Source organism: Leptonotus elevatus, chromosome 19, assembly GCF_054856555.1.
Source record: "Leptonotus elevatus isolate MCC_2025b chromosome 19, RoL_Lele_1.0, whole genome shotgun sequence".
Lineage (NCBI taxonomy): Eukaryota > Metazoa > Chordata > Actinopteri > Syngnathiformes > Syngnathidae > Leptonotus > Leptonotus elevatus.
In genome coordinates, this window is record NC_141257.1 from 15,655,091 (window position 1) to 15,681,535 (window position 26,445).

General features: G+C 37.1%; 2 protein-coding genes, 2 long non-coding RNA genes and 1 other non-coding gene across 8 annotated transcripts; 3 read left to right on the forward strand and 2 right to left on the reverse strand.

Moving 5' to 3' along the window:
• The first annotated feature begins 6,826 nt into the window (after nucleotides 1-6,826).
• On the forward strand, nucleotides 6,827-12,601 carry LOC147158149 (tRNA selenocysteine 1-associated protein 1-like). 3 transcript variants are annotated; one of them, XM_086063502.1, is made up of 9 exons: nucleotides 6,827-6,997; nucleotides 8,011-8,108; nucleotides 8,173-8,287; nucleotides 8,360-8,409; nucleotides 8,538-8,669; nucleotides 10,006-10,122; nucleotides 11,750-12,002; nucleotides 12,080-12,110; nucleotides 12,196-12,601. In XM_086063502.1, exons 1-9 carry the CDS (start codon nucleotides 6,974-6,976, stop codon nucleotides 12,354-12,356), a joined length of 981 nt encoding a protein of 326 aa, XP_085919628.1. In that variant the 5' UTR covers nucleotides 6,827-6,973; the 3' UTR covers nucleotides 12,357-12,601. The 3 variants fall into 3 exon arrangements, with proteins under 3 accessions (XP_085919628.1, XP_085919629.1, XP_085919630.1); XM_086063503.1 differs by having other exon boundaries at nucleotides 6,829-6,997; nucleotides 8,011-8,062; XM_086063504.1 differs by lacking the exon at nucleotides 8,011-8,108 and having other exon boundaries at nucleotides 6,830-6,997.
• Nucleotides 12,602-13,359: 758 nt separating this feature from the next.
• On the reverse strand, nucleotides 13,360-13,495 carry LOC147158150 (U11 spliceosomal RNA). The gene has a single exon (XR_015091486.1). It is a non-coding gene; the product is annotated as a U11 spliceosomal RNA (small nuclear RNA).
• Nucleotides 13,496-15,291: 1,796 nt separating this feature from the next.
• On the forward strand, nucleotides 15,292-16,593 carry LOC147158151 (uncharacterized). The gene is made up of 2 exons (XR_015091369.1): nucleotides 15,292-15,477; nucleotides 16,284-16,593. It is a non-coding gene; the product is annotated as an uncharacterized LOC147158151 (long non-coding RNA).
• A 246-nt stretch (nucleotides 16,594-16,839) lies between these two features.
• Nucleotides 16,840-18,441, reverse strand: LOC147158152 (uncharacterized). The gene is made up of 2 exons (XR_015091370.1): nucleotides 18,290-18,441; nucleotides 16,840-17,484 (listed from the first exon to the last, which is right to left on the reverse strand). It is a non-coding gene; the product is annotated as an uncharacterized LOC147158152 (long non-coding RNA).
• A 2,360-nt stretch (nucleotides 18,442-20,801) lies between these two features.
• On the forward strand, nucleotides 20,802-25,686 carry LOC147158153 (homeobox protein MOX-2-like). 2 transcript variants are annotated; one of them, XM_086063078.1, is made up of 3 exons: nucleotides 20,802-21,427; nucleotides 23,140-23,312; nucleotides 24,694-25,686. In XM_086063078.1, exons 1-3 carry the CDS (start codon nucleotides 21,001-21,003, stop codon nucleotides 24,925-24,927), a joined length of 834 nt encoding a protein of 277 aa, XP_085919204.1. In that variant the 5' UTR covers nucleotides 20,802-21,000; the 3' UTR covers nucleotides 24,928-25,686. The 2 variants fall into 2 exon arrangements, with proteins under 2 accessions (XP_085919204.1, XP_085919205.1); XM_086063079.1 differs by having other exon boundaries at nucleotides 24,629-24,826.
• The last annotated feature ends 759 nt before the right edge of the window (nucleotides 25,687-26,445 follow it).

Sequence of the window (26,445 nt, forward strand, 5' to 3'; positions counted from 1 at the left end):
TGTTTGAAACTGTCTTTTAATCCAGTTTTGTGTGTGCGTACTACTAAACTGTGCTAGTAAGCGTGCTAGAAAACATACCACAATATGGCTTGAAAATAGAACAACAACAAAACAAATGAGGTACAAATGCTTGGAATTAATAATTATTTTGTGGTACATTACTGATTTGCCTTTTTCATCCCCTTGGAGCTTTATTCCAGAATTTTTCCCTGGGGTTGTACTTGGGTTACTTTTTTTCAGTTGCAAGGTTGTTGTTTTTTCCAATGGGGAGAACAATGAACAGTAAACAGAACTTTGGCCAAAAATCTGCTTAGTTTCCAGTATTTGAGTAGCAGCAACTCTAGAATAACAATGAAAAGCTCGAGTAGCGAGCAATGGCATGACAAACATCCTCTGAACAGTCTAGAAGCTGTGATCAGCAGTTATCCCTGGTTCCTGTCATCCTGTTAGATGCATGCTCAACTTCCTCTTTCACACGCTGCTTTACTACTAGAAACGTTCATTGTCTTCAACACGGTTCGCTGTCTCAGAATTAATCGATAATATTGATTAAATCAATATTAAAAATAGCTTATGACACATTTAAGTGTTACTGCTCTGAATAAGGTTTATTTGACAGCTCAGCTTTTTTTTTTATTTATTATATGGTAGTCCATGACCTATTGTAAAGGTTTTTTGATATCAACATATATATGCGGCATTCGATGGTCAGAAGTCTGACTTTTCCGATTTTCAAAAGTGTGTACGGGAAATCCCACTTGCGAAGTCGGGGAAAAAAGTACCCCGACTTCAACGACGGACTACACTGATCTTAATATATGACTAGATAGCCGATAGGCCAAGACTTTTGAAGCCACAAGGCCGCCATATTGATCCTCCCAAGAAACATTTCTCGACATACGATCCTATACATTTACAGTGTCGAAATTTGAGAACATTTGAGACAGTACTTGGTATAAACAGCATGATTTATGATGTTTTCAATTTGTTACATAAACAAGAGAATGCTTATTGATGTTTACAGAAGGGAACTTGTATATTTTTTAGTTAAAGAATTATAACTAATTCAACAAAAGATGCCTCTGCCAAATCTAATATTGGGATCACATCACATACCATCCATTTGTTATTTTTATTTTTTATAATTTATTTATTTTTATTAAAATTTTTTACTTGTTAAAAAATGGTATACTAACTGCCGACGAGCTGTATATGTCTAAATCTCTACGTATACCATATAGTTACCAGGGTTCCCCCATTCCGGTCTGGTTCGAGGCCCGGAGTCCTGCAGGTTTTTACATGTTTCCGCCCACTAGCACACCTGATTCATTTAATCAGGTCATCAGCATGCCTGATAACGATCCTGATTTTTAGTATCAGGTGTGTTGGTAGGCGGAAACATCTAAAACCTGCAGGACTCCTGACCTTGAGGACCCGAATTGGTGAACCTTGTCTTATACAGTAGTCTGCTTGCGAGATGGGAGGAGCAACATGGCCGCCCTGTCGCTTCAACGGGCGTGTATGGACTATCGGCTATCCAGTCACATATTTAGATGAGTGGACTTTTCCAACTTCAAACCAGGAAGTGTGTACGGGAACACTCCTTTGAACTCGGAAATCCCACTTGCGATGTTGGGGGGATACCCCGACTTCACCGACGGAGTACAATAAGACGCCATGCTACAATGGCGACAGTTTTGGAAACACAGACCGTGAATGGTAAAACACAATTTACTCTAATATAAAACTAGATAGCTCTCTTCATAAATTCATTCATAAATATACAACAAAACTTCACGTATCACAACGTACGTGACAGTATGCCGCTATCTCCCTGCATTAAGTTATACGGTTAACTACTGAACTATGAAATAAGATACAAATAATAATAAATGAAGCAAAACTGCGAGAAGGCAAGTTTGCTGCAGGTCAAAATTAGTTTTGAGGACCAAAATAAAATACGATTTATCACTGTCCGCCATTTTGGTTGTTTACTTTCACCTCAAACGTTTTCAGGTGGGAACTGGGAAAAAACATCTCGAATAAATCCGACATCTGACCATCCTCGAATGCAGCAATTGTGTATAAGTTATAGACTCCATCTCCCCTGCTACAACCCTAATGAGGACAAGCAGTGTAGGTATAATAAATGGATGTGTAAAATCCAAGCTGTTAGTTTTGGTTGTCGCAAAGAGAAGGCAGTATTTATTTGTGACTAATTAAACTCAATTGCAGAGATTCATCATGCATACTGTAAAACAAAACAAAAAAAAACATGCCATATGAACTGTTTTTTTTGTTTTACAGGATATAAGGCAACTTGTATGTGACTGAGTCTTGGTCTCACAGCCAATTTGCCATGCATTTTCCAAATGCATGTGATAATGAAATCCTACACCAAAACAACATGGAGAATTAGAATTCTTTCCAAATTGGAATCCATTCTCAACACATTTAGAAGTGCTACAGAACAACAGTTTGTCTTTTCGTGATATGAACATGCACTGCCATGTATTGTGTACCTACATTAGACTCTCTGGAATGTGGGAAGAAGCTGGATTACCTGTAGACTGGAGAGAGAGAAAAAAGTCCATGCAAGTAAAAGTATGAACGTGCAAACTAAACAAAGATCTGTGATTTGAACAGTCAACATCAGAACTGTGAGTTATTGTCAATTGATGATAAGTGCTTGACTAAAGTGCCAACTTTTGTCATTAAGCACTGCATATTTCATTGCATTGCCAATTTATTTTATATATTATTATCTTAGTCCGCAACAATCATAAAAAATGCCCATGAAATTCTGGAGGGACTGGCTAGGACTGTCTACAAATTACCTATAGATAACATATGTGCCACAAATCACCATATATCCAGTATTTATTTTATATTTATTTTTTATTATGATTGCTGTAGTAATTGGCAGTGGTAGAACATACATCACCACTACAAATGTAATGAATAATAATGATAACTAGAAAAATTTCCGCGGAAATTTTGAATGGGCCTACTGACTCTTTTAAATGAGCTGAACAGTTTCAAATTTAAACCATTGAAATCGCTCAAGAAATGTGGAAGTTAACCATAATCAACTAAAAGTATTACTGCCCCTTTAAGAAACATGCACATTCACGCACACACATTTGATTTTAACTAACATTTCAATGAGCTGAAAAGTTTAAAATGTAAACCATTGAAATCGCTCAAGAAATGTGGAAGTTAACCATAATCAACAGTATCTTACTGCCCCTTTAAGAAACATGCACATTCACGCACACACATTTGATTTTAACCAACATTTAAATGAGCTGAAAAGTTTAAAATGTAAACCATTGAAATCGCTCAAGAAATGTGGAAGTTAACCATAATCAACTAAAAGTATTACTGCCCCTTTAAGAAACATGCACATTCACGCACCAACAGACGTCACGCACCAACATTCCATTGATTTTGTATAGGATACGCACACCGCAAACAAAAGCCTCTCACGACTTAACGGTTAAAGATACAGATTCCAGAAATAGCTCGTTAGAACGGCAAGGGTTTGGGGAACGCGAGCATGTTCTTATGAAAAATTACCAAATGAGAGAGTTTTTATTTTATTAGGATAGTAAGAGTACAGATGCTTGAATATAATGTTAGTCAAATACAAGTAGCTGAGTACGGTCCACTTTTGGTTATAGGTTTAGGTTATCTTGTAAAACATTCAATAGGGTTCTGGAGCTACAGAACCCTATTGAATGTTTTAATCATTTTATTATCTGTCCACTTTTGGTTATAGGTTTAGGCCATCTTGTAAAACATTCAATAGGGTTCTATAGCTCGATAGTAATTTTCACATCTAAGCACTAAGCAGCAGTTTATGAGGTATTTTTAGAATATTATTATTATTATTTTTACAGGTACAAGCTATTGAAGGGCGTCGAGTTTAATATATCTCAGTTCAAGTATACAGGTAGTTTTTGAAGACATGAAAGAAGTGCAGGGACAAGCTATTGATCGTATGTTTACACTGGTAGGCTTCAAATCTTGAAATAAAAATCGTGACTTCAATGTGTTCAGTTTTCGTGACAACAACATGAGATGAGCTAGCTAGCTAGCACCGGATTACGAGCTATGTTCGTACAATAAATCTTACCTTCATACTAAAACTTCTTTCTTTCTGCCCACTTGGAGTGCTCTGCATGTCAACCAACGTATAAGCTGTTCCACAAGGTGTTCGTATATTGAACCATGTTGAAATTTTCACGCCTGGGACGTCCTCTTCTTCCAAAATGACGCGTAAACTGGTGTGGCTACTCTGTTTGTTTGGAATTGCGGACTTGTGCATGGGCGTCATTTGAGTTCAACCCACTGTCGTTCGCTCAACCAATGAGGTTGAGCTTTAGCCCGCCCAAATCTTCCAGAGCCCGCCCTCTTCTTCTACGAGTACAAATCACGGCGCTTTACGAGTACGAATCAGTTTTGCACCATTTGTAGCGAGATATTTGGTGCAAAACTCACGTGACTGGAAAGCAGCAGAAAAACCACTTGTGACTCCTAGTGGCGACTTCTTTGACTACAAGTTGTCATTTCTCCAGGTACAAATCATGACTTTTACAGATACAAATTTACACTTTTTTATACAGGTACAACAAAAATTTGTACAGGTACAAATCACGACTTTTACAGATACAAATTTATACAGGTACAATTTTTTTTTTAAAATACAACTAAAACATTTTTTTTTACAGGTACAAGTTACGTTTGCACCATATTTACCTCCATACAAGGTAGTATATATTGTGTCTGACTGGTGATTAGTTAATTGAAAACAAGTGCTGTGTGTCATGGTGTTCAGGTACTCGCGGGAATGTGGGAAAAAAAATATCGATGCAAAAGTGTTTTTAGCCCTGGTTGCACCGAGCTTGTATGAAAAAACAACAACTTTAAAATGAGTTATTCAAATGTATTGCTCATAAAGTGTAAATACATAATATAACCAAAAGTAAATGTTTAAAAGATTTGTTGAAGATTCAATGCGTATTGACGTGTACGTTTTGTGGTGGAATAGCCTAGCCAACATGTCGCTGACGCACGCTGTCCTGTTGGATGTGTACCTTAAAAGTTTACAAGGAAACGCTATTGCGTCAAATAAAATGAGATACTTTTAGAGGTAACAATAACAGCAGTTACACACAGTATCGGATAGCAATTTAGAAAGTACTATGATTGATATTTGATATGAAATCACAATCTTGATTTTTTTGAAGACATGGCTGAGCACAGACACCATTACTGGAAGCATCCTGTCCCAGTTACAACTTCTTTGTAAACAGGGCAATAATTAAACAGGGGGTGTAGCAACTACTTTCAAATCACCCATTTTTAAAGCGGCTATGTTTGGTGCGTTCCCAACTTTCGAGCATCACTAATCTTTTTTTTTTTAATCCTGCAATTGTCTGCATGTCTGTTTACAGGCCGCCTCAGCACAGTTCACACGGCTTTTTCCGCCGTTTTTTATAAAAATATTATTTACTGCATAATTTTAAACATTATACTCAACCCACAGGTCAAGGGTCATAGCGCTGGACCTTACACCTCATTGCTTTCTTGACTTTGCAATCTTAGGTCGTTTTGTATTTTCTATAGTAAGAAGCTACACTTAAAATTTTGTGTTTGGTTTTAATGAGATGAAGGATTAATAATTCACTCAAGCGCATGCATGCGCGCGCACACACACACACACACACACACACACACACACACACACCCCCACACACACACACACACACACACACACACACACACACACACACACAAAATCATCAAAGAATATCGACTGTTGTACGAATGGAAGTTGTATTTTTCCTCCACCTAAATTCCTCCAACCTAACCCCTCCAAAACGCCCAAAAAACATTATCAGACATGATAAGCAAAAATTTAATATAGAGGATAATGGCTATAACCCGTAGGACAAGGGGAGTAAACAGAATGTTAAGATCGCGCAAGGGTTAAAAATTAGTTGTACAAACACATAATTTGGTTGGGACTTCTTTCTTCCTGGCCACTGGATTATTTGTTTCATTTTATTTATCTATTTTTTTAAATTAATTTTATTGTGTGCTCTATGCAAAATGACTTTATGAGCAAATTGAAAAAATATAATTGCCATTAATTTCATGCATTTTAAGGAAATGTGCTCTAGTTGGGATATACACATATATATATATATATATATATATATATATATATATATATATATTACACATTTCAAGGTTTCAAGGTTTTCCAAAACCGCAGACAGGAAGTGGGAACTTGCTTTTAAAAAGGGAGGATTTATTATTAATTATTAACAAGTATGCAGTATAATAACTAGGCTTAGAAAGTAAACTGCTTGATAATCAGTTAATTTTTGTTTAACCGCTATTTTGAGTTATTTAAAAGAACATAATCCAAAAGAGCAAACAGGTCAATTAAAGAAAGTAGTCTGTGTATTTTTGTTTGTCATGAAATACAAGAAGTTTTATGTAGCTTAAAATTATTCTTCCACCTGTTGATGTGGGGCTTCACCTTGAGGTACAGTACTGTATTTGCATCTATGAATGCGGACGAGACTAGTCTTTATATGATATCTATGTGTCAGCTATCCAGTCATGTATACTGATCAGGGATCTTTATGCTAGTACTGTATTTGCATCTATGAATGCGGACGAGACTAGTCTTTATATGATATCTATGTCAGCTATCCAGTCATGTATACAGATCAGTGATCTTTATGTTCCACAGTAGGTGGCGGTATACACCGTGAGATATGATCAGCCAGTAATTTAGAAGAAGAAGAAGAAGAAAAAGAAGAAGAAAAAGAAGAAGAAGAAACACCCGACACCGCTCGAACGCCTTCTTCGAGCTAGCATGCGGATGCTAATAAGTTTATTTCGAACTTAATGTCGTGTAAACTCCAGTTCTAAATTCCACATCGTTGACCGCACCATGAGTACATTATGGATGGGAAACGTAAGATCGTTTTTTAAATTGAGAAATGTTGAACTGCGGCGTGGTGATCATTTTAGCTAGTCTCCATACGTTGATTGACGATGCACGATAGTTGTAACAGCTAAAACAAAACAAAATAAAGCGCGATTTAAGCGGTTTGCTTTTTAACTTTACCCCACTATGTTGTGAATACATGATAATAGGAAGTCCTAATATCCTTGTAATGTAAATATTTATTTCACGTTATCGCCATTAACAACGTGATGCTCCAATTAAAACCGCTTCAACCTCATGGCTTCACTCCAGTGCTATGTAATGGAACTGGGAATGGTGCCCCTTGATTACTGAAGGTTAAAAGGGTTACAGACATTTTAGGAACGTATCCACCACTAATGGATCATTCCAATCTTATGTCACAAGTCAAAATGGTGTTACTAGATGAAAGAAACCTCTCATTGAAAAGTATTAGACTTTGGATTGTTGTAATTGAATATGTAAGGATTACTTCTATTTCAAAATGTGATGAAATGTAATTTGGCTACTATAACAATCTGCCTGGTTTGCATGATAGTCTCATGCAAAAGCAATCTATTATGCATTTTGTTTTCACTGTGTAAAATGATTTGCATTGCGGAAATATCAGAAATGCCCGGAATTGTCCATAATATTTCAAACTGCAATCATAATCAGGGTTTGGAGCCCCTTGAAAAAGCTCTCACCTACTTAATTGCAGCAACTTAAATATGTACTGTTTTTTTAAGGGTTACTTTCAGTCACCAGGCTTAATATAATTTTATTTTTTAGTTATAGTGCCTCTTAAACATTGTTAGGTTAAAAAAAATCCACACTTTAAAGGCATAAAACATTTGGACAGCACTTATTTATTGAATCTCATTAGCCAATCTCTAGACATCACCTCACATAAATGCAGAGTTTGGCATTATACAGTCTCTTACTATCATCCTCATTTTGATAATGTGACCTCAGCATTAAAATGCTCGCAATCTGAATACTGTTTCCATGCTGCTCTGTAGCTGGATTCTTATATGGACGAGAAGTTCATCACCAGAGCTTTTTCTACCATGGGTGAGCAGGCAGTCAGTGTTCGGATCATACGCAGCAAGGTTCCAGGGTGAGAGTTAAATTTTGCAAAGTTTTTGTTGCTGTACCTGTGATTCTGATTTATCTTTTCACAGTGCGCCGTCGTCCAGCAGTGCCTTGGGTTATTGTTTTGTGGAAATGGCCGATGAGGCCACAGCTGAGAGGTGTCTTCGTAAAATCAATGGGAAATCCCTACCAGGAGCCAGCCCGGTATGAAGAATTAATGGGAAGTTTGTCATTATTGTTTCTGGTCGGGTGACTCATTAAATTTTTTTCCTACAGCCTACAAGATTCAAGTTAAATCGAGCCACCTTTGGGAAACAAGAAACAGGGTGAGACATAATGAAGAAGCAGGGTGTCGACTGTACCTTGAAAGTGAAAGATGACCACATGATGGCCACATATTTTAATGTCGGCACATAGTGTGTTCTCATAATCGATCCGGTTTAATCTTTTATAGTCAGATGTACTCTTTGTTCGTGGGAGATCTCACTCCAGAGGTAGACGATGGGATGCTGTACGAGTTCTTCTACAATCGATTCCCCTCCTGTCGGGGAGGAAAAGTAGTGCTGGACAGCATGGGAAACTCCAAGTACGTTTTCATTATGTCGCTGCTCAATATGGAGATAACCAGTAAAACTGGAGGTCACACTAAAACAGGGGTGGCCAAGTTTGGTCCTCGAGAGCCACTATCCAGCCTGTTTTCCATGTTTCTCTCCATTAACACACCTGATTTACGATCAGGATCGTTATCAGGTTTCTGCAAAGCATGCTGATGAGCTGATCATTAGAGTCAGCTGCGCTGAAGGAGGGGGAGACATGGAAAACAGGCTGGATAGGGGCTCTCGAGGACTGAATTGGGCCACCCCTGCACTAAACTATGTTGTTATTGAGTATTAGGCCCACACTAAAAAGAATACATTACAGAGGAGAAAAAAATAGTTTTAAGATTAAAGTGGTATTAATAAAAGAGGGAACATTAAACAATGAGTGGGACAAATGTTGTTTTTGAATAGAAAAAGTAACATTCGAGCAAGTAGTTCATAACCTTGTTGGAAGTACTGAACTGCGCAATCAAAATATTAGTTTTCCTTTATTTTTATTTATTTTTATTCAAGACATAGGTGTAGGGTTTTCATCGAATCTGGCTCTCTTCTCCTTGAATTCAGAAAGCGTTGTCCATGCAGCTTAAGGAAGTGTTCTGTAGTTTTGCTAGATAGCTAGCTAGTTGTGCTGGACTAGAATTGCTCAACTTGGCATTGCAAATCATGCAGTTAGTACGCTGACTCCCATCACTCAACTCTATATTTATAGGGCACTCTAAAACAACCACCGCTGTTTTCTTAAGATGGAACCCAGAGGCAGAAGATACAATGAAAACAGCAGAGGCACCATATTTGAACCTTGTGGAACACGATACGTTCCATTACACGTAAAGTCATGTTGCAAATAATCGTCCCACTACTTTATTTTTTTGCCCGACATAGTTTGTATGGAGGTATTACAATAATAAAGAAAATACGATTTACCATCACAGCAGTAAAAGTCGACTACTGAGCACACCAAATTTCCTGCAACACAGATAAAATCCCTGTAGTTCGCTCGAACCACTGGTTCAGACACTATTGATCAAATGCAACCAGAGTTACAAAATAATAAAATAATTCACACTTTTTTAACTTCATTTGTTGGTAAATTGTTTGGTACGGTGCAGCTTACTATAAAGAGAAGTCAAGGGTTGCTGTACTAAAACCATGTATTATTTCATTTTCGGCAGTGAGGTATGGTACTGGTATATGGAGATCATTCCCGAAATATGACAATTAAGAAATGTGTTCTTGTTGCCTTCCGCTGAGTAGGGATTTTATAAATTTCGGAATCTAAATGTAAACTCATTTACCGTACATTGAGATTATGTTTTGCTCTAGGGGTTGTGGCTTTGTTCAGTTTCCGGATGAGCGCCTGCAGAAGCGTGCACTGGATGAGTGTCAAGGAGCTGTGGGACTGGGTAGCAAACCCCTGCGACTGAGCTTAGCAGCTAGCAAGTAAGTTTGTTTTAGGGGATTTTTTACATGACATTCTGGAACTAAAAACTCATATCCAACAAGTCTACAACAGAAGTTTGGCAACAACTGAAACATAAGTGCAATGTGCAAATTGTCTTATTATTTGTCATTTGGTAAATTACTTGTTGAACTACACAAAGTGCAATTTCTGCAGAAATTGCTTGGGAATGCTAATAGCTGAATGCTAAGATTTGAATGCATGTGCTTAGGAAGTAAATTGAAAGATATGAAAATTACAAATGATTAATTATAGTGTGAATGCAAAATAAATAAATAAAAAGTTGAACTGCATTCACTCTAAGGAGCTTCAAGCGGGAATTGAACCCAAAATCTTCCACATGCCAGTCATGTGCTTTAACCACCGCAATATTGTGAATATGGAAGTATCTTTCATATTGTATGTAATTGTATTGAGTAATCGAGTGTAATACAAAGCTGAAACGATGGATTAATATAATTTAAAAGTTCAGGTCAAATGACATTTAATAAAATGGATGTGAAATTATTGTTCAATGACTATTTCAGAAATGTATATACACATTGTTATACACTTAGCATTAATGGCCATGGATATATTTGCAATGTACAGTCGGAGGTGGAATTTTAACCCAGGACCTCCTGGTTACTGGACAGTGCACTTTACCAACTGCGCCATCGGTATCAGACACCTGGCAATGATGATCTGTTGTATGTATGGGTACGTGGAAAGTGTCCCATTGAAAATGAATGGTGAAAAATTTATATTTAACGTTAAATTGTGCGAAAACTGTAAGAAATATAGAATCAGATGATATATTCCCAGGTCGGCGTGGATTTTTTTGAAGCAACGAATGTATTATGCGGGAGTTATTGCATAGCAAAAAAGTGTGGAGACTAAAAAGTGCCTGAAATAATAAAGGTTAGAAACAACATAAGGGAGAATGCTGTTCCCACAATGATAAAATGTGCATTAAAACCATAACCTTTCCTTACAGAATGTTATTCTTAGTCATGCAAACCTTTAATATTAACAAATGACTATGACTACATACATAATTCGCTTCCTGACTCTGATAGAGGTAGGATGCATTTTATCGCTCCGCGAGTTCACTCAAGGACTTGGGAGCTGTTACATCTTTGAAAATAATAATAATTAATTGCATCAATTAACAACTTGATAATCCACACAACTATATGTGACGAATTACCACTTTGATTATCTGCGTCCTATTGCATTCTGGGAACGAAAATTAATAAACTTCGGCTTCATCCCGTCAGCCCTTTTTCTTTTTGGGTATAATTGTATGTGAAAAGTGAATGTTGTAAATTGTTATGATTGTCCGAAAGGAAAAATGAACAAATAAAAACAAAACAAACAGTAATAGAAGCCTTGGTCAGGCCAATGAAAAGCTGTTATAGATTTACCTCTAAGGTTAGATTGCATTGGTGCACTACTTTGTGTAGATTTTAATTTGCAGAGTTTTGTATATTTAATCTTTATTTGTCCTTTTTATGTGTATGTTTCTATTTTTATTTTGTATGGACCTGTGTCTGCAAAACCTTGACTGAGACCTCCCGATGCCAAAATGTCCTATACAGTTCCCTATATCGTTCTCTCCGTGTGCAGTTTAAGGAACAGGCCAGCACAGGCTGAAACCAAAGCCTGGCCAACAAGCACCACCTACACGCCAACCTATGATCAGTACAGCCAGTATCACCAGCAGCAGCAGCAGCAGCAGCAGCAGCAGCAGCAGCAGCAGCAGCAGCAACAGCAGGCGGCATATCCCAACTATTACTCCACCTGGGGCTACGATCAGACCGCAGCAGCGTACGGCTACACGTATCCACAGTATGATTACTCACAGTATGCCCAGTCACAGGTGAGCTCTCATTTCCGTTTTGGAAAGCAATATCCATATTTTGTCAATAGAAATTATGACATGTTTTCTTTATATAGGAAATCGATATTCAAGATGATGGACTTGAAGGTTGGTTTGATGCTTGCACATTGAGCAGTCAAAACAATTTAATGACAAGGGTGTGTTTCAGTAAGCAACTGTGTCTGTGTTGCAGATCCATCAGCAGAGCTGGATGTGGTGGAAACAAACAAGCGGTTCATACAGAACAGCGAAGAACTGTATGACGCTCTGATAGACTGTCAGTGGAAATCAGCAGAATTCTCATCAGAACAGGACCAAGTGATATTAAGCATACCAGACCCGCTTTGCTATTAAACCTGGATGCATCTGCTTCATGAGCTTTTATTTACTGCCGTGTTCTGGGGACTTTGATATTTAAACTTTTCTTTGAACAAGGAAAATATTTTGTCGTACTTTTAAAGATGCAAGTGAAACTAGCGGAGCAGACCATTTTGTTAGGACAAATTAAAAAGCTTATTTTTTTTTCAAACTCTTTATCCAAGGTTTTTGCGACCAAATCTAGCCTTGTCATGTTAAAATAAAAATGAACTTCTGCTGCATGTGTGTTTTTATGCAAATGTATTTTGTACTATTTTGTTGTATTTGTACTCATTACATTTTAAATTGAGATTCTGTTCAAGACTGCAGTGCTCAACATTGATGCACCCCAACACTTTTCTTTCAGAATATATTTTTTATGGCACACTACAGCCATACTAATTTTTTTTATTGAAAATTAAACTATGCTGGAACAAAACAATGCAAAAAAAGCAAACATACAATAAGCAAAAATTTAAGGATAAATCATCAAAAACAAATACCGTTAACTAAAACATGCCAAGTGTCTGAGTAAAAAAAAAAAGGGGGGGGGGGTGAAATAGGAGCACAATTTGAAGGTTTTGATGGCATTCTTATTTTAGCAGCATCTATAGTCTATCTATAGTACACAAATTTAGTACTTTCATAAAGATACGTTTTGTACATTTGTAATTTAGGAGAAAATCTGATGCAAAACCAAATATGTCAAGTGTCAACTTTCAACATGGCAATGCTTGAGGTCGCATGGAAACTTGGAAACGATCCAGGTTAAAATTTGGTGCCCTGGCAGAAAGTCAACATGGCTTCCTTTGAATTACTGCTTTTAAAAAACTATTTTTATTGTAGAATAAAGTTGAAACTAAAAACGTCATATCGGTAACAGAGTTTGTTGTACAGTGGCACGTTTCCATTAACGGGCGGCTGTTCACATTCGTATTATATAAACGAGAACACTAATGGCGCTGTCATAGTCTCATTTAATATTACTTTAACAAGTTGACGGGATACTGGATCGACCGGATACCAGTTTTCCCTATTTTAAAAATTGTGCTTCCGAAATCTCTTGATTTAGATTCCGCGAATAGCGCCCAATTAAGGTTACTATCCGAAACACTGACGTTGTTGAAGCCCTTTTGCTGGTTTGCCGGTAACGTTTCTGATACATGCAGTGGTCAAACGTTTCTCTGTCAAGGTGCTACAATGGTATCAAAACTTAGTAAACTGCATTTAAGGTTGTGTATAAGTGGTGGAAGTATCATAAATTATGTATAAACAATTTCCACAGTAGTAGCAGTATCTTTAATATGTGATTGTATTTGAACGATGTAAAAGTTACCGTAATGCATTGTGGGTAACAATTCAAGCGCGTCCCATAGCCCAGGGTTTTGATTGGTTGGTTTTACTGCTTGATTCTAAATGGAGCCTGGTGATTGGCTGGTTCTGCGTGTATCCTGGACCGAAATGGATGGTCATTTAAAAAATATATATTACAAAAAATATATATATATATATCCAAAACAATGAAAACAATTAGAGTTTTTTTTTTAACAATGCCCCAATTTGGAGTGATAAAAGCGTGACCTTTGCAACGTTTTTGTAAAATGTGTTTTGGAAAAGAAAAGGGAAAAAAATCACATATGTTACATATACTTTTGCTCTCTCTGTTGTGTCAGTAACACGTCCACAAAGTTCTTTAACTCACGAGTTACTCGAATTTATACAATTGTAACGACGTTGTCTGGTGTTTTGTTCGGTCGCCACTACGACCCAAACAACGACAGTTCTGACGTCATGCTGATGTCCCTTCAAACTGCCAAAAGAGGGGGCCATAGTCGTTTTAAAAATTGCCTGAAGAATCCTTCATTGTAATTGTCTTTATTGGAAACCATGCGATTAGTTATGTGGTCATAAATATATATGATAGCGGGTCAGCCAAATACAGTACTAGTAATGTCTAAACGAAACTTTCTGAACACTTGAAGCTACTAGCCAACAGGTTTATCTTGTAAGGCTTAATTTGCACACAACCAGCCCCGGTGGCGATAGCTTTGATTGTCAAGTCAAGTCATTTGAACTGTGTGATCGCTTTTTATTCAGTCTTTCAGTGTCCGCATGAAAAAAATAACGAATCAAAACAACAAAATCAGAATCAAAAGTAGATTTTCACTTTTTTCAGACCCACAAATGTAGCTGCAATTTACACATTTAGGTTGTTATTTTTTTATATGTTGTGTGTGCATTTATCATGTCTTATCGTTTGAAAATATACACTTCTGCTTGTGAATTGGTGAATGTTCGTCTATGCATCAGCGGGCATGCGCACTTATTTTGTAGAATACGTCATGCACTTTGTCAGTTTCAAGATATTGACACACAGTAGTTCCATTCACATGCGTTGAAAGGCCATCCCTATGGAGGTAAATATGGTGCAAAATTAACTTGTAAAATAAATTTGTACCTGTAGAAAAAAGTCTACATTTGTATCTGTAAAAGTCGTGTTATGTACCTGTAAAAAAAAAGTGTACCTGTAAAAAAGAAATTTGTATGTGTAAAAAAAATGTGTATCTGTAAAAACAAATTTGTACCTGTAAAAGTCATGATTTGTACCTGTACAAAAAAAAAATTGTACCTGTACAAAAAGTGTACATTTGTATCTGTAAAAGTTGTGATTTGTACCTGTAGAAATGACAACTTGTAGTCAAAGAAGTCGCCACTAGGAGTCACAAGTGTTTTTTCTGCTGCTTTCCAGTCACGTGAGTTTTGCACCATATATCTCGCTACAAAAGGTGCAAAACTGATTCGTACTTGTAGAGCGCCGTGATTTGTACTCGTAGAATAAGAGGGCGGGCTCTGGAAGATTTGGGCGGGCTAAAGCTCAACCTCATTGGTTGAACGAACGACAGTGGGTTGAACTCAAATGACGCCCATGCACAAGTCCGCAATTCCAAACAAACAGAGTAGCCACACCAGTTTACGCGTCATTTTGGAAGAAGAGGACGTCCCAGGCGTGAAAATTTCAACATGGTTCAATATACGAACACTGTGTGGAACAGCTTAAACGTTGGTTGACATGCAGAGCACATCAAGTGGGCAGAAAGAAAGAAGTTTTAGTATGAAGGTAGGATTTATTGTACGAACATAGCTCGTAATCCGGTGCTAGCTAGCTAGCTCATCTCATGTTGTTGTCACGAAAACTGAACACATTGTACGATTTTTATTTCAAGATTTGAAGCCTACCAGTGTAAACATACGATCAATAGCTTGTACCTGTAACAAAAAAATAATAATCTAAAAAAAATACCTCATAAACTGCTGCTAAGTGCTTAGATGTGAAAATTACTATAGATCTACAGAACCCTATTGAATGTTTTACAAGATAACCTAAACCTATAACCAAAAGTGGACAGTACTCACCTACTTGAATTTGACTAACATTATATTCAAGCATCTGTACTCTTACTATCATAATAAAATGAAAACAAAATGTTTTTACTGCGAGTGGATCTTTAAGCCGCTACAGGTATTTTAACCTCAACCCTTTATCCTCTGTATTTAATCATTTTATTTTGAATATTACAATTTTTTGATAAATGTCAGTATTTTACAATGTATGATTTGCAAACAGTTAAAATAAAAGGCTCTTACACTTTTAAACATACACATTTGCTTTCAACACTGAAGCCAAATAAAAATAATGCAAATGGAAACGTTTATGAACAATGTTTGTGTCTAGCAGTATTACCACTATTTCTGATATTAAGATGTGACAAAATCTTCGTTTTTTTTCTGGCTAACAATATAAAGCTAAACGTTTAACTGATTACTTATAATGTCAGTGGCTGTCTTTTGATAATGACTCAGCTAGGAAGCTATGATTATTTTTTATTGTATGAATATGCTGACCCAACCATTCTGTTTGCACAGATGCCAGCATGCAGTCAATCAAAGCTACTTCTTGATCCATTTCTAGACGGTGGCCCATGGTGTGACATCAAACCTGCTTCAAAGTGGCTGTGAAGTCCAACAAATGAGAATCCTTGATACACTGGTTACTGTTCTGAGAGAATTTCACTGCAATCACCTTTGGGAAAGTGAAGAAATTATGCTTTCTAAATGTCTTCCAATTTTGAGTTTAAAATGTTAAAGGAGTACAATTTAATCCATATTGAGAGTTATTTGAAATAGTCAGATCAAATAACAATATGTATCATTCAATAAACAAGATTGTGCATCATTTGAAATGTTTTATTTGATGTCCAGAAGAGCCGTTTCTATGGAGGTAAATATGGTGCAAAACTAACTTGTAAAAAAAATTTGTACCTGTAGAAAAAAGTCAAAATTTGTATCTGTAAAAGTCGTGATTTGTACTTGTAAAAAAAATGTGTGCCTGTAAAAAAAAAAAGTGTGCCTGTAAAAAAAAAATGTGTATGTGTAAAACAAATTTGTATCTGTAAAAACAAATTTGTACCTGGAAAAGTCATGATTTGTACCTATGTATGTTTTATTTGATGTCCAGAAGAGCCGTTTCTGCATCCATCCAAGACGAGAACAGTATTCTTCTTGATGGAGCTGTATGAGGAATTCAAAACTCACCAAAAAAGGCAAAACTGCTGCTATCAATAAGACGGGGGAAATATCATTGGCAAAAAAAAAGAAGAAAAGCCGACAGACTAAATATATAAGTTATAATTGTTTCATGTTAGATGTGTATTTCACATTAATCGTGTTATTAATTATTGATTTAATGTAAAGCACTTCGAATTGACCTACATATTCATTCTTCACTGTTACATCTCAACAGTAGCCAAAAGCGATCATGGCAACAAGTCGGCAAGTAGCCTATAACATTATATATAAAAAATAAGGCTAAATAGGTGTTGAGCTGTAAATATATGTTGTCCATTATTGTAGCAACCAGAAAAAAAGACTAAGACCACTGCCACAGGTGAGGGAGGGGACCACGCCTGCTACATTCACATCAACAGAAGATCTGCAAAATAATTTTCCATAATCCGGCTTGATGGAATACCCCCAGGTGTCATCTCCTGTCTCTTGACTGCTTGCTGATGGAGTGGGTAATCCTTTTCACTGATGCTTCAGCAGTGTCTGCAGCAGTTGTCTCCACCTTTTGAGCAAGATTTTGAAACTTATGAGATTCTAATTTAATTTAAAATAAATAAACTAACATTTGACCTAGTTACTTTTGTTAAAGTAGCTAGGTGACAGTGACACTGCTCACATCTTAGTGATACAGATAGACTAGCATTTCAAAAGCAGAATAGACGATATTTAAATAAGAGTAATGTTACATTGGAAAATTTAACTCAAGTAGAAATTAAAAGTGCAGGAAAATTACTTGCACAAATATTTGAGTACTGTGAGTGATGAGTAAACTAAGAGTGTAAGAGCCTCTTTTTTTAAAACTGTTTGCAAAGCATACATTGCAAAAATACTGACATTTATCAAGAAATTGTAATATTCAAAATAAAATGATTAAATACAGAGGATAAAGGGTTGAGGTTAAAATACCTGTAGCGGCTTAAAGATCCACTCGCAGTAAAAACATTTTGTTTTCATTTTATTATGATAGTAAGAGTTGCTTGAATATAATGTTAGTCAAATTCAAGTGGGTGAGTACTGTCCACTTTTGGTTATAGGTTTAGGTTATCTTGTAAAACATTCAATAGGGTTCTGTAGATCTATAGTAATTTTTACATCTAAGCACTTAGCAGCAGTTTATGAGGTATTTTTTTTAGATTAGTATTTTTTTGTTACAGGTACAAGCTATTGATCGTATGTTTACACTGGTAGGCTTCAAATCTTGAAATAAAAATCGTGACTTCAATGTGTTCCGTTTTCGTGACAACAACATGAGATGAGCTAGCTAGCTAGCACCGAATTACGAGCTATGTTCGTACAATAAATCTTACCTTCATACTAAAACTTCTTTCTTTCTGCCCACTTGGAGTGCTCTGCATGTCAACCAACATATAAGCTGTTCCACACGGTGTTCGTATATTGAACCATGTTGAAATTTTCACGCCTGGGACGTCCTCTTCTTCCAAAATGACGCGTAAACTGGTGTGGCTACTCTGTTTGTTTGGAATTGCGGACTTGTGCATGGGCGTCATTTGAGTTCAACCCACTGTCGTTCGTTCAACCAATGAGGTTGAGCTTTAGCCCGCCCAAATCTTCCAGAGCCCGCCCTCTTATTCTACGAGTACAAATCACGGCGCTCTACAAGTACGAATCAGTTTTGCACCTTTTGTAGCGAGATATATGGTGCAAAACTCACGTGACTGGAAAGCAGCAGAAAAAACACTTGTGACTCCTAGTGGCGACTTCTTTGACTACAAGTTGTCATTTCTACAGGTACAAATCACAACTTTTACAGATACAAATGTACACTTTTTGTACAGGTACAATTTTTTTTTTGTACAGGTACAAATCATGACTTTTACAGGTACAAATTTGTTTTTACAGATACAAATTTTTTTACACATACAAATGTCTTTTTTACAGGTACAACATTTTTTTACAGATACTTTTTTTTTTTTACAGGTACACATTTTTTTACAGGTATACATTTTTTTTTACAGGTACAAATCACGACTTTTACAGATACAAATTTAGACTTTTTTTCTACAGGTACAAAATTTTTTTACAAGTTAGTTTTGCACCATATTTACCTCCATACATCCCTCTTATATTCGCTAGGAGGCAGTGTTACGATTTCCATTGAACAGAAAAAAGCCATCTCTTGTTTTTTAATTTTTTTCTTTTTTTTATTGGACGTTGAAAACCGGGAAACGAGCCTTTATATGATCTTCTATTATGTATTTGTTTAACACAAGTCGGGCGACAACATATGACAGTAATTTGTTTCCCTTGAGCTTGCTTTACCTTGACACGGAAGACGAAAGTCATTGGATGGAATGGTACATCTATTCATGAACACAGTTCACAGCCTATACTCCATGGAAAGAGCTACACTGTAAATCAAAAACAACAGCAACAACATGTTTTGTTTGTCCTAAAACAGCAATTTAAGTTGGACAAACTTGACAATTAATGATATTTATGGCAACAATGTGAGTTAGTACAAAAAAGCAAGCAAGTTGTTTATGCTAAATAAATTTGCTGAGTTGTTTTTAATTATATCTTTAAAGAGTAACTCAACACCAAATCTTCCGTGAAACTGACATAGTCGCTCTGCAGCCCCCTGGCTCAGTCTCGTACAAGCCTTCTTAGCGAGTTGGAGTTGGAATAGTAGCATTTGCGAAGATCTTTATATTGATTTTTAGGTTAGTAATTTATAAGCATAGCATTTGGTTAGTTTATATTTAGTGTATATTTATCGTCTGATTCCACATTACTTACAGTATTGGCACAATTTAATGTTAAATATCAACTTTCCCCCATTCATTTTCAATGGGACTGACATTGAACTTATTCTAAGTCCTACTTTCCACGCCCACTTCCATACATACAACTGATCATCATTGCCACCTGTCTGACACTGCTCAGTGGAGCACTTGGTAAAATGCATTTCCAGTAACCAGGAGGTTACAGGTTCAAAACCCACCTCTGACTCTACATTGCAAATGTATCCATGCCAATTAGGCTAAGTGATTACATGCTAACCAACTGACAATCACAGTTCCCCTTTTCCATCTAAATGAATGGAGGGTACTGCATGCCTAGGTGGCGCTATGGAGTGACTATTTCTTTTTTCATTTTTCCATTGGATATCATTAGTTCCAGTTTCTTGGATTGGCTGGCAAACAGTTCAGGATGTACCCCGCCTACTACCCGAAGCCAGCTGGGATAGGCTCCAGCGCCACCCGCGACCCTTGTGAGGACTAAGCAGTTAAGAAAATGGATGGATGGATGGGGAGTTCCAGTTTTCCATCTAAATGAATGGAGAGTACTGCATGTCGAGGTGGCTTGCTTCGAAAATTCACGCCTCCCGGGCTTAAGTGTTATTTTTATAAATTTATCTTTCAACTACAATTAATACTTTGTAATTTTCCCATGATTTATCTTTCAATTAAGGGTTGGAATTGGGGGGTTAGATCACCAAATGATTCACGAGCGCGGCTCCTGCTGCTGCTCACCGCTCCCTCAGAGGATGGGTCAAATGTGGAGAAAGAATTTCGCCCCACTTAGATGGGTGTGACAATCAGTGGTACTTTAATTTACTTCAAAAGCATTCATCTTAGTATTCAGCTCTTAGCATTCAGCTATTGCATTCAGCTTTCAGCATTCCCACACAATTGCACTTAGTCTAGTTAAATAAATATGGTCAGTCTTAGTGAGGTAATGAACCCGTCGGCCTTCATCTCAGGTTACAACTTGTATGCAATATTCTCCTCTGCTTCCTCCTCCCTTCATCCCCCTCTCCTTCTCCTTCCCAGCACAACTTCTGCTAAAGTGGTCTTGACCTTCCTTGTTGCCATCAGTGTGCCTCTTCAGCCTCTATTTACTTATTTCGTTTTCCAGGCTTGGCCTTGGTTTTTCAAAGATAATCTGCAGTCCTTCAACTGGATTTTGTTGGGAATTTGGCGTATCTGGAGATCCTTAAAAGTGGCTTGTTTCCTCCAATCTTCCTGGAGTGAGGGTTTAGTGGCGTGGCCCCGCCATGGATCACTCCCTATTTGGTTGTCTACGCAGCCCTCACACACCAGCTCAAGACATACTTCCTGCCATTACCCAGTTGCCTCTACACAGCCACAGTAACCTCTCACCTCCCTGTGGCTACCAAGAAGGAGAAGACAATGACCTGCTTCATGACTCAGCTCACCAGGTCCACCTTCCCCAGCGGCAACAACAGTCCTTCTACCCTCAGCAAGAAAATGACCCGTGGCTCATCTCTCAGCAGATCTCTTCTGCTAGTGCTCGGAATGGCAACAGTTTGCCGTCACTTGAGAATACCGCTTCGGAATTATGCTCTGAGGATGTCAATCCGTGTGGTGCCAAACCCAGTGGGGAACCTACGGGAACATCCTGTGAGGAGTATAGCCAGAAGAGTCTGTCATCGGATGAAGCTGACAGGATGACTCCCAAAGGTGAGAACGAAGGTTTGGGTAATATGTATGTATCGTCTTAAACTAGAAATATGTTTCCACTTTTGTTATCAGTCAATTTTATTTGAATGAGAGGATTATTGATTTTAAAGTATTTTTTAGGGGTGTGTCAAAAAATCTATTCTAAAGTAAAAAGAGAAGTTAAAAGTCACGATCAAGTTATATAAATGAAAGTTGTTTTTTGCAGCGTAGGAAGAGCATTTGCCGATGAATAATGTTAACATGCTTCTCTGATTACATTCCTGAAGCATTTTGTATGAATAGCCAATTAGCGTTGGCGAGTCAGACTGGAGTAGATCATGACGATTCTTTGCACATCTATAAATTGAAGCAGAAATCAATGTCAATCAAATCATTTTGAATCAAAAATATTTCAGAATCGAAAGTCGATTCTGAATCAAATCGAATCGTGAGACAGTCAAAGATTCCCACCCCTAGTATTTTCCCTTATAAAAGTTTGTTACCATCCTCCAGAGCCAACGGGATGTTCTATTAACATGCAGGCGTGCAGGAAATGTTTCAGTTGAAACGCGGTTTAAGCATGTATTTAATTCATAATAAGTGTTGTTGTGTGCTATGGATTTGCAAGTAGGATATAAAGAAAAGCAACATTTTGACAAACAAAGGTGAAAACTATTTTGGCCTAGCATTGAATGCAATAGTTTGATCAAAAGAGTTAAATTTATCATTTGAGATTATTTGGTCTAAAAATCGCAAATTCTGTTTACTCATTGCAACCACATAATCATACAGCTTTGCAAACACTCAATTTCCATTTAAGGATGTGACACAAAAGCGATTAAAATGCCACAGATTGTTTTGTTTAAACCTAGAACTTGGGTCTTTAACGAAGACAAAATAGAAAGGTCATGACCTCTGCCTCCTTAGTTCCATACTGTATTGGTTGAATTCCAGTAAAAAAATAAAAAAATAAAAATAAATTAACTATATAATAAGTGCTGGAAAATTATCAGTGGCATAAAATCTAATAAAAATGAAAATGAGCTTTTTTTTTTAAAGGCAATTACAGTATAAATCATTGAATAGAGACTAAAAATGACATATCTGGGAAGATTTAAAAACTTGGTGTTTAAATCATTTAGCAACACTGACATGCGGTTTTGGAGATCATTCATTGTAGAGAATTTACAGATTCCCCGAGAGAGACATTGTGTTAACCGAGAGACTGAAGCTCTTTGAAAAAAATATGAGGAAGCTGCCAGCCGTCGAAAACCACATTCAATTTTTTTTTTAGCTCTAACTTCTTTGGCACTGAAGCTAAAGTATTGTGGCAAGTTTTTTTTCTGACTTGATATCTGTATAAATGATTTTTAAATATGCACAAATCAGCATCCAATTCTTAACTATAGGATTTTTTTTTAAAGTAACTTGAAAAAGAAAAGCATGTTATGTTGACAAATAATTGATTTAGTTTGCAAAAGAGCATTGAAGTTGAATAATTTTGAGTACAACAGTATAACCTAGATCTATAAACATCTGTAATAACATACATGGCAACTCTAGAAATGTATAATTGCAACTATCTGAAACTGTATAATCTTTATAGTTAACAACCACAACAGTGAGGATTAATTCCAAATCCTATGTTTTCTTTTTATAACTGCACCCCCTTTTGACTCTCCTCCCCCATTCTTTGGTCAACTGACTGGAAAATGTTCTGTTTTTCATTTCAGAGTCCCAAGACGGGGGCTATAAGTCAGACATGACAGACAAGCCCAGAAAGGAACGCACAGCCTTTACAAAAGAACAGATTTGGGAACTGGAGTCTGAGTTTGCGCACCGCAACTATTTGACCAGACTGAGACGTTATGAAATAGCAGTCAACCTCGACCTGACGGAAAGACAAGTATGATACTTGTTTATTTGTATTAGGGAGATTAGAAGCATAGAAATACTTTCACATCTATTAAAATAACGTCTGTAATTTTGCTGCAAGTCAAAATACTTTACTTTTTATTGACACTGTTTGGCAACACAAGGCCATTTATATTTTAGTGGTTCACATTTCATCAATATGGGACCCACTCAAAGTCTCATTTACCAACCATCACCCTGGAATTGAGTGCCATTCTATATCAGTTGTAATCTGCCTTTTCTATTTGTTCATTTGTGCAACTCAGCAGCATAATTGAGGAGTGGACTAAAACCATAAATGTGCACACTCATTTTTTACTGGCTTTTAAAATCTGCAACCGAGAAGTTATTGTTTATCATATCGTCCACAGTCAGGTTTTTGTGGGATAAAATGCACAGAACCTACAGAACCTTGACCAACACACCCATAATACTATGGAGGACCAAAACTGTCAAAATAAATAAATAAATAAATAATTGAATAAAAGTGAAAATAAAAAACGATCTAAAAAATATAATACAAAAATTAAATAAAAATATATAAATGGAAATAAAAACAACTATATATATATATATGTTTTTATTTACATTCATATTTTTTGGGGGAATATTTTTTAAGTATCAGTTTTTATTTTTGCTTTTATTTATTTGTGTTTATTTAATGATTTAGTCATTTGTTTATTTTTTATTTTGGCAGTTTTGGTCCTCCATATTTTTTTGTCCAGGCAAAAAGGCAGGTGCTTGAGCACCACCTAGTGGCTATGTGTGCACATGCCTTCCGATTGTCTTCATTAGGGATGCTGCTGACATGTTGGAGCCCATCCCAGCTGACTTCAGGAGAGAGGCGGACTACAGCCTGGTGGTGTCGCCGGCCAATGGCAGGATACAATATTATTACAAAATCTTAAACTTGAAACAACTTACAATATGTTGCTCTGCATAAGAATAGCTGTCAAATTCAAAATACAGTATATGAAAATGCTGCAAAATGGCTTTCAACCAGTCCAGGATGTACTTGACTCTCATCCAAAGTCAGTTCGCATAGCTAACCTGAGACCCGAGTGAGGACAATTGGTATAGAAAATGGATTAATGGATGAAGGAAAAATGTGATTTTCACAAAAAGGTAAAATAATAACTTAAAATAATAGCTTGTTTACCTGCCGATTGAGTAGAAGTACCTGCAGCTAAAGCCAAACTGTGGCAGGCTTTTGACTCTCTGGACCTGGATTGGACACCTCTTGTTGCAACATTAGAACCAAGAGTGCAAAGAAATTAACGAATGCTATTTGATATGCTTATTTGATAGGATGAGAAGTTATGGATGAGCAGCGACTACCCATAACAACTGATTGGATTTGTGAATCCCATCAGGTGAAGGTGTGGTTCCAGAACAGGAGGATGAAGTGGAAGAGGGTGAAGTGTGGCCAGCAGGGGGCAGAAGCACTCGAGAGAGAACTGAAGAATGTCAAAAAGGGGATATTGTTGCCGTCTGAGATTTCGGGTATTGAAGGACTACAACGCTCAGCAAGCTCACCCAGAACACTGACTGATGATGGTGATGAGAGCCCAGACAGCGACCTGAGTTTAGAACATCCTTACTCATGACCTGTGGTCTCAGCCTAAAAATGTGTTGCTATATCAACTCTGCATTGACGATAAGCCAGTCTAACACTTATGGTGGGTTGGTTGGGTTTTGTAAGAATGTAATTATTCACTGTATTAGTTACTACTGTTTATTTGTTATTTTTAAACATTTGCTGGATTCATTATTCTATTCTATTAGAAACGTTATATATTTGTGACTGTTCTGTGCCCCAACCACAAGGCTAGTAGCTCGGTCTGCTAATACCAGTTAAATTGGAAATACTTGGTTCCCTGGCGTTTGTGGTGTGCTTTATGATAGCAAAAGATCCTGTAAGATGCAGTCGACAAGGTCAGATAATGCTCATGTAAATCACATCATTGTGCATCTTATTTGAAGTGTCAACACAACATAAGCTCCACCGACATCTCTGTAAAGCTACCCCTTAGCACAGTTAGCAGTAGCAGTCTACAGTAGTTAGCAGTTGGCTACTTGGGTCGTCAAAATGGAAGCAGAGACAATTCATGAAACCGTTCACCGTTCTGGCATTCACCTCTTTTAGTTTTTAATTCCTTTATTTAACAAATTGAATTTAAAAGCGGGCGGCACGGTAGTTGGCTGGTTAGCACGTGCGCCTCTCAGTGCAGAGGACGTGAGATAGAGTCCGGGCTTTCTCCCCGTACTTGCGTGGGTTTTCTCTGGGTACTCCGGTTTCCTCCCACATTCCAAGGACATGCATGTCAGGTTAATTGAACACTCCAAGTTGTCCATAGGTATGATTGTGAGTGTGAATGGTTGTTCGTCTCTTTGTGCCCTACTGCTCGTAGTCAGCTGGGATAGGCACCAGCGCCCTCTGCGACCCTTGTGAGGACAAGCGGTTAAGAAGATGGATGGATGGATGAATTTAAAAGCCAAAACATGGTAAACATAAGCAGCACAGTAAACTTACAAGTCATTATACACAACAATGTAGAATTACAAAATAAATATGAAATTAGCCAAACGAAATTGTCAGCGTTATACGGAAACCAGTATTTTAGGGATTCCCTGCTTGGATATCAACAACAATGATGAGATAATAAGCGATTGCTATAGCTTGAGATCATTACTGACTTCTTGGTTGAGTATCTTCTACAAAATGTTATTTTTGAACACTTCACAATGTCTATTTCATAAAAAAAAACATTTGATCCATGAAAGAGGTACAAGTTTCAAAAAATTTATCTGTGAGGAATTAACTTTGTGTTGCTAACAGTGGGGCTAACATGAACAACCAATGCACAAAGTTCTTCAGCCAATGACTGGCCGAAATTCAAGGGTGAAAGAACTCTTTCAAAGTGTTCAAAATATCAATTCAAATGGTAAGCAGAATTCCAGTGTTTCTACAGAATAGCGTTCATTAACAGTGTCACCAACTTTATCTTCAAAAATGTTATAAGTTTGGCTAAGTTGCTTACAGAGGTGTGGTAGAATGTGATGTGCCATGCCACTACATTAATCAAGAAGCTTATTCTACTGGTGGCAGAAGACAGCCAAGTGGT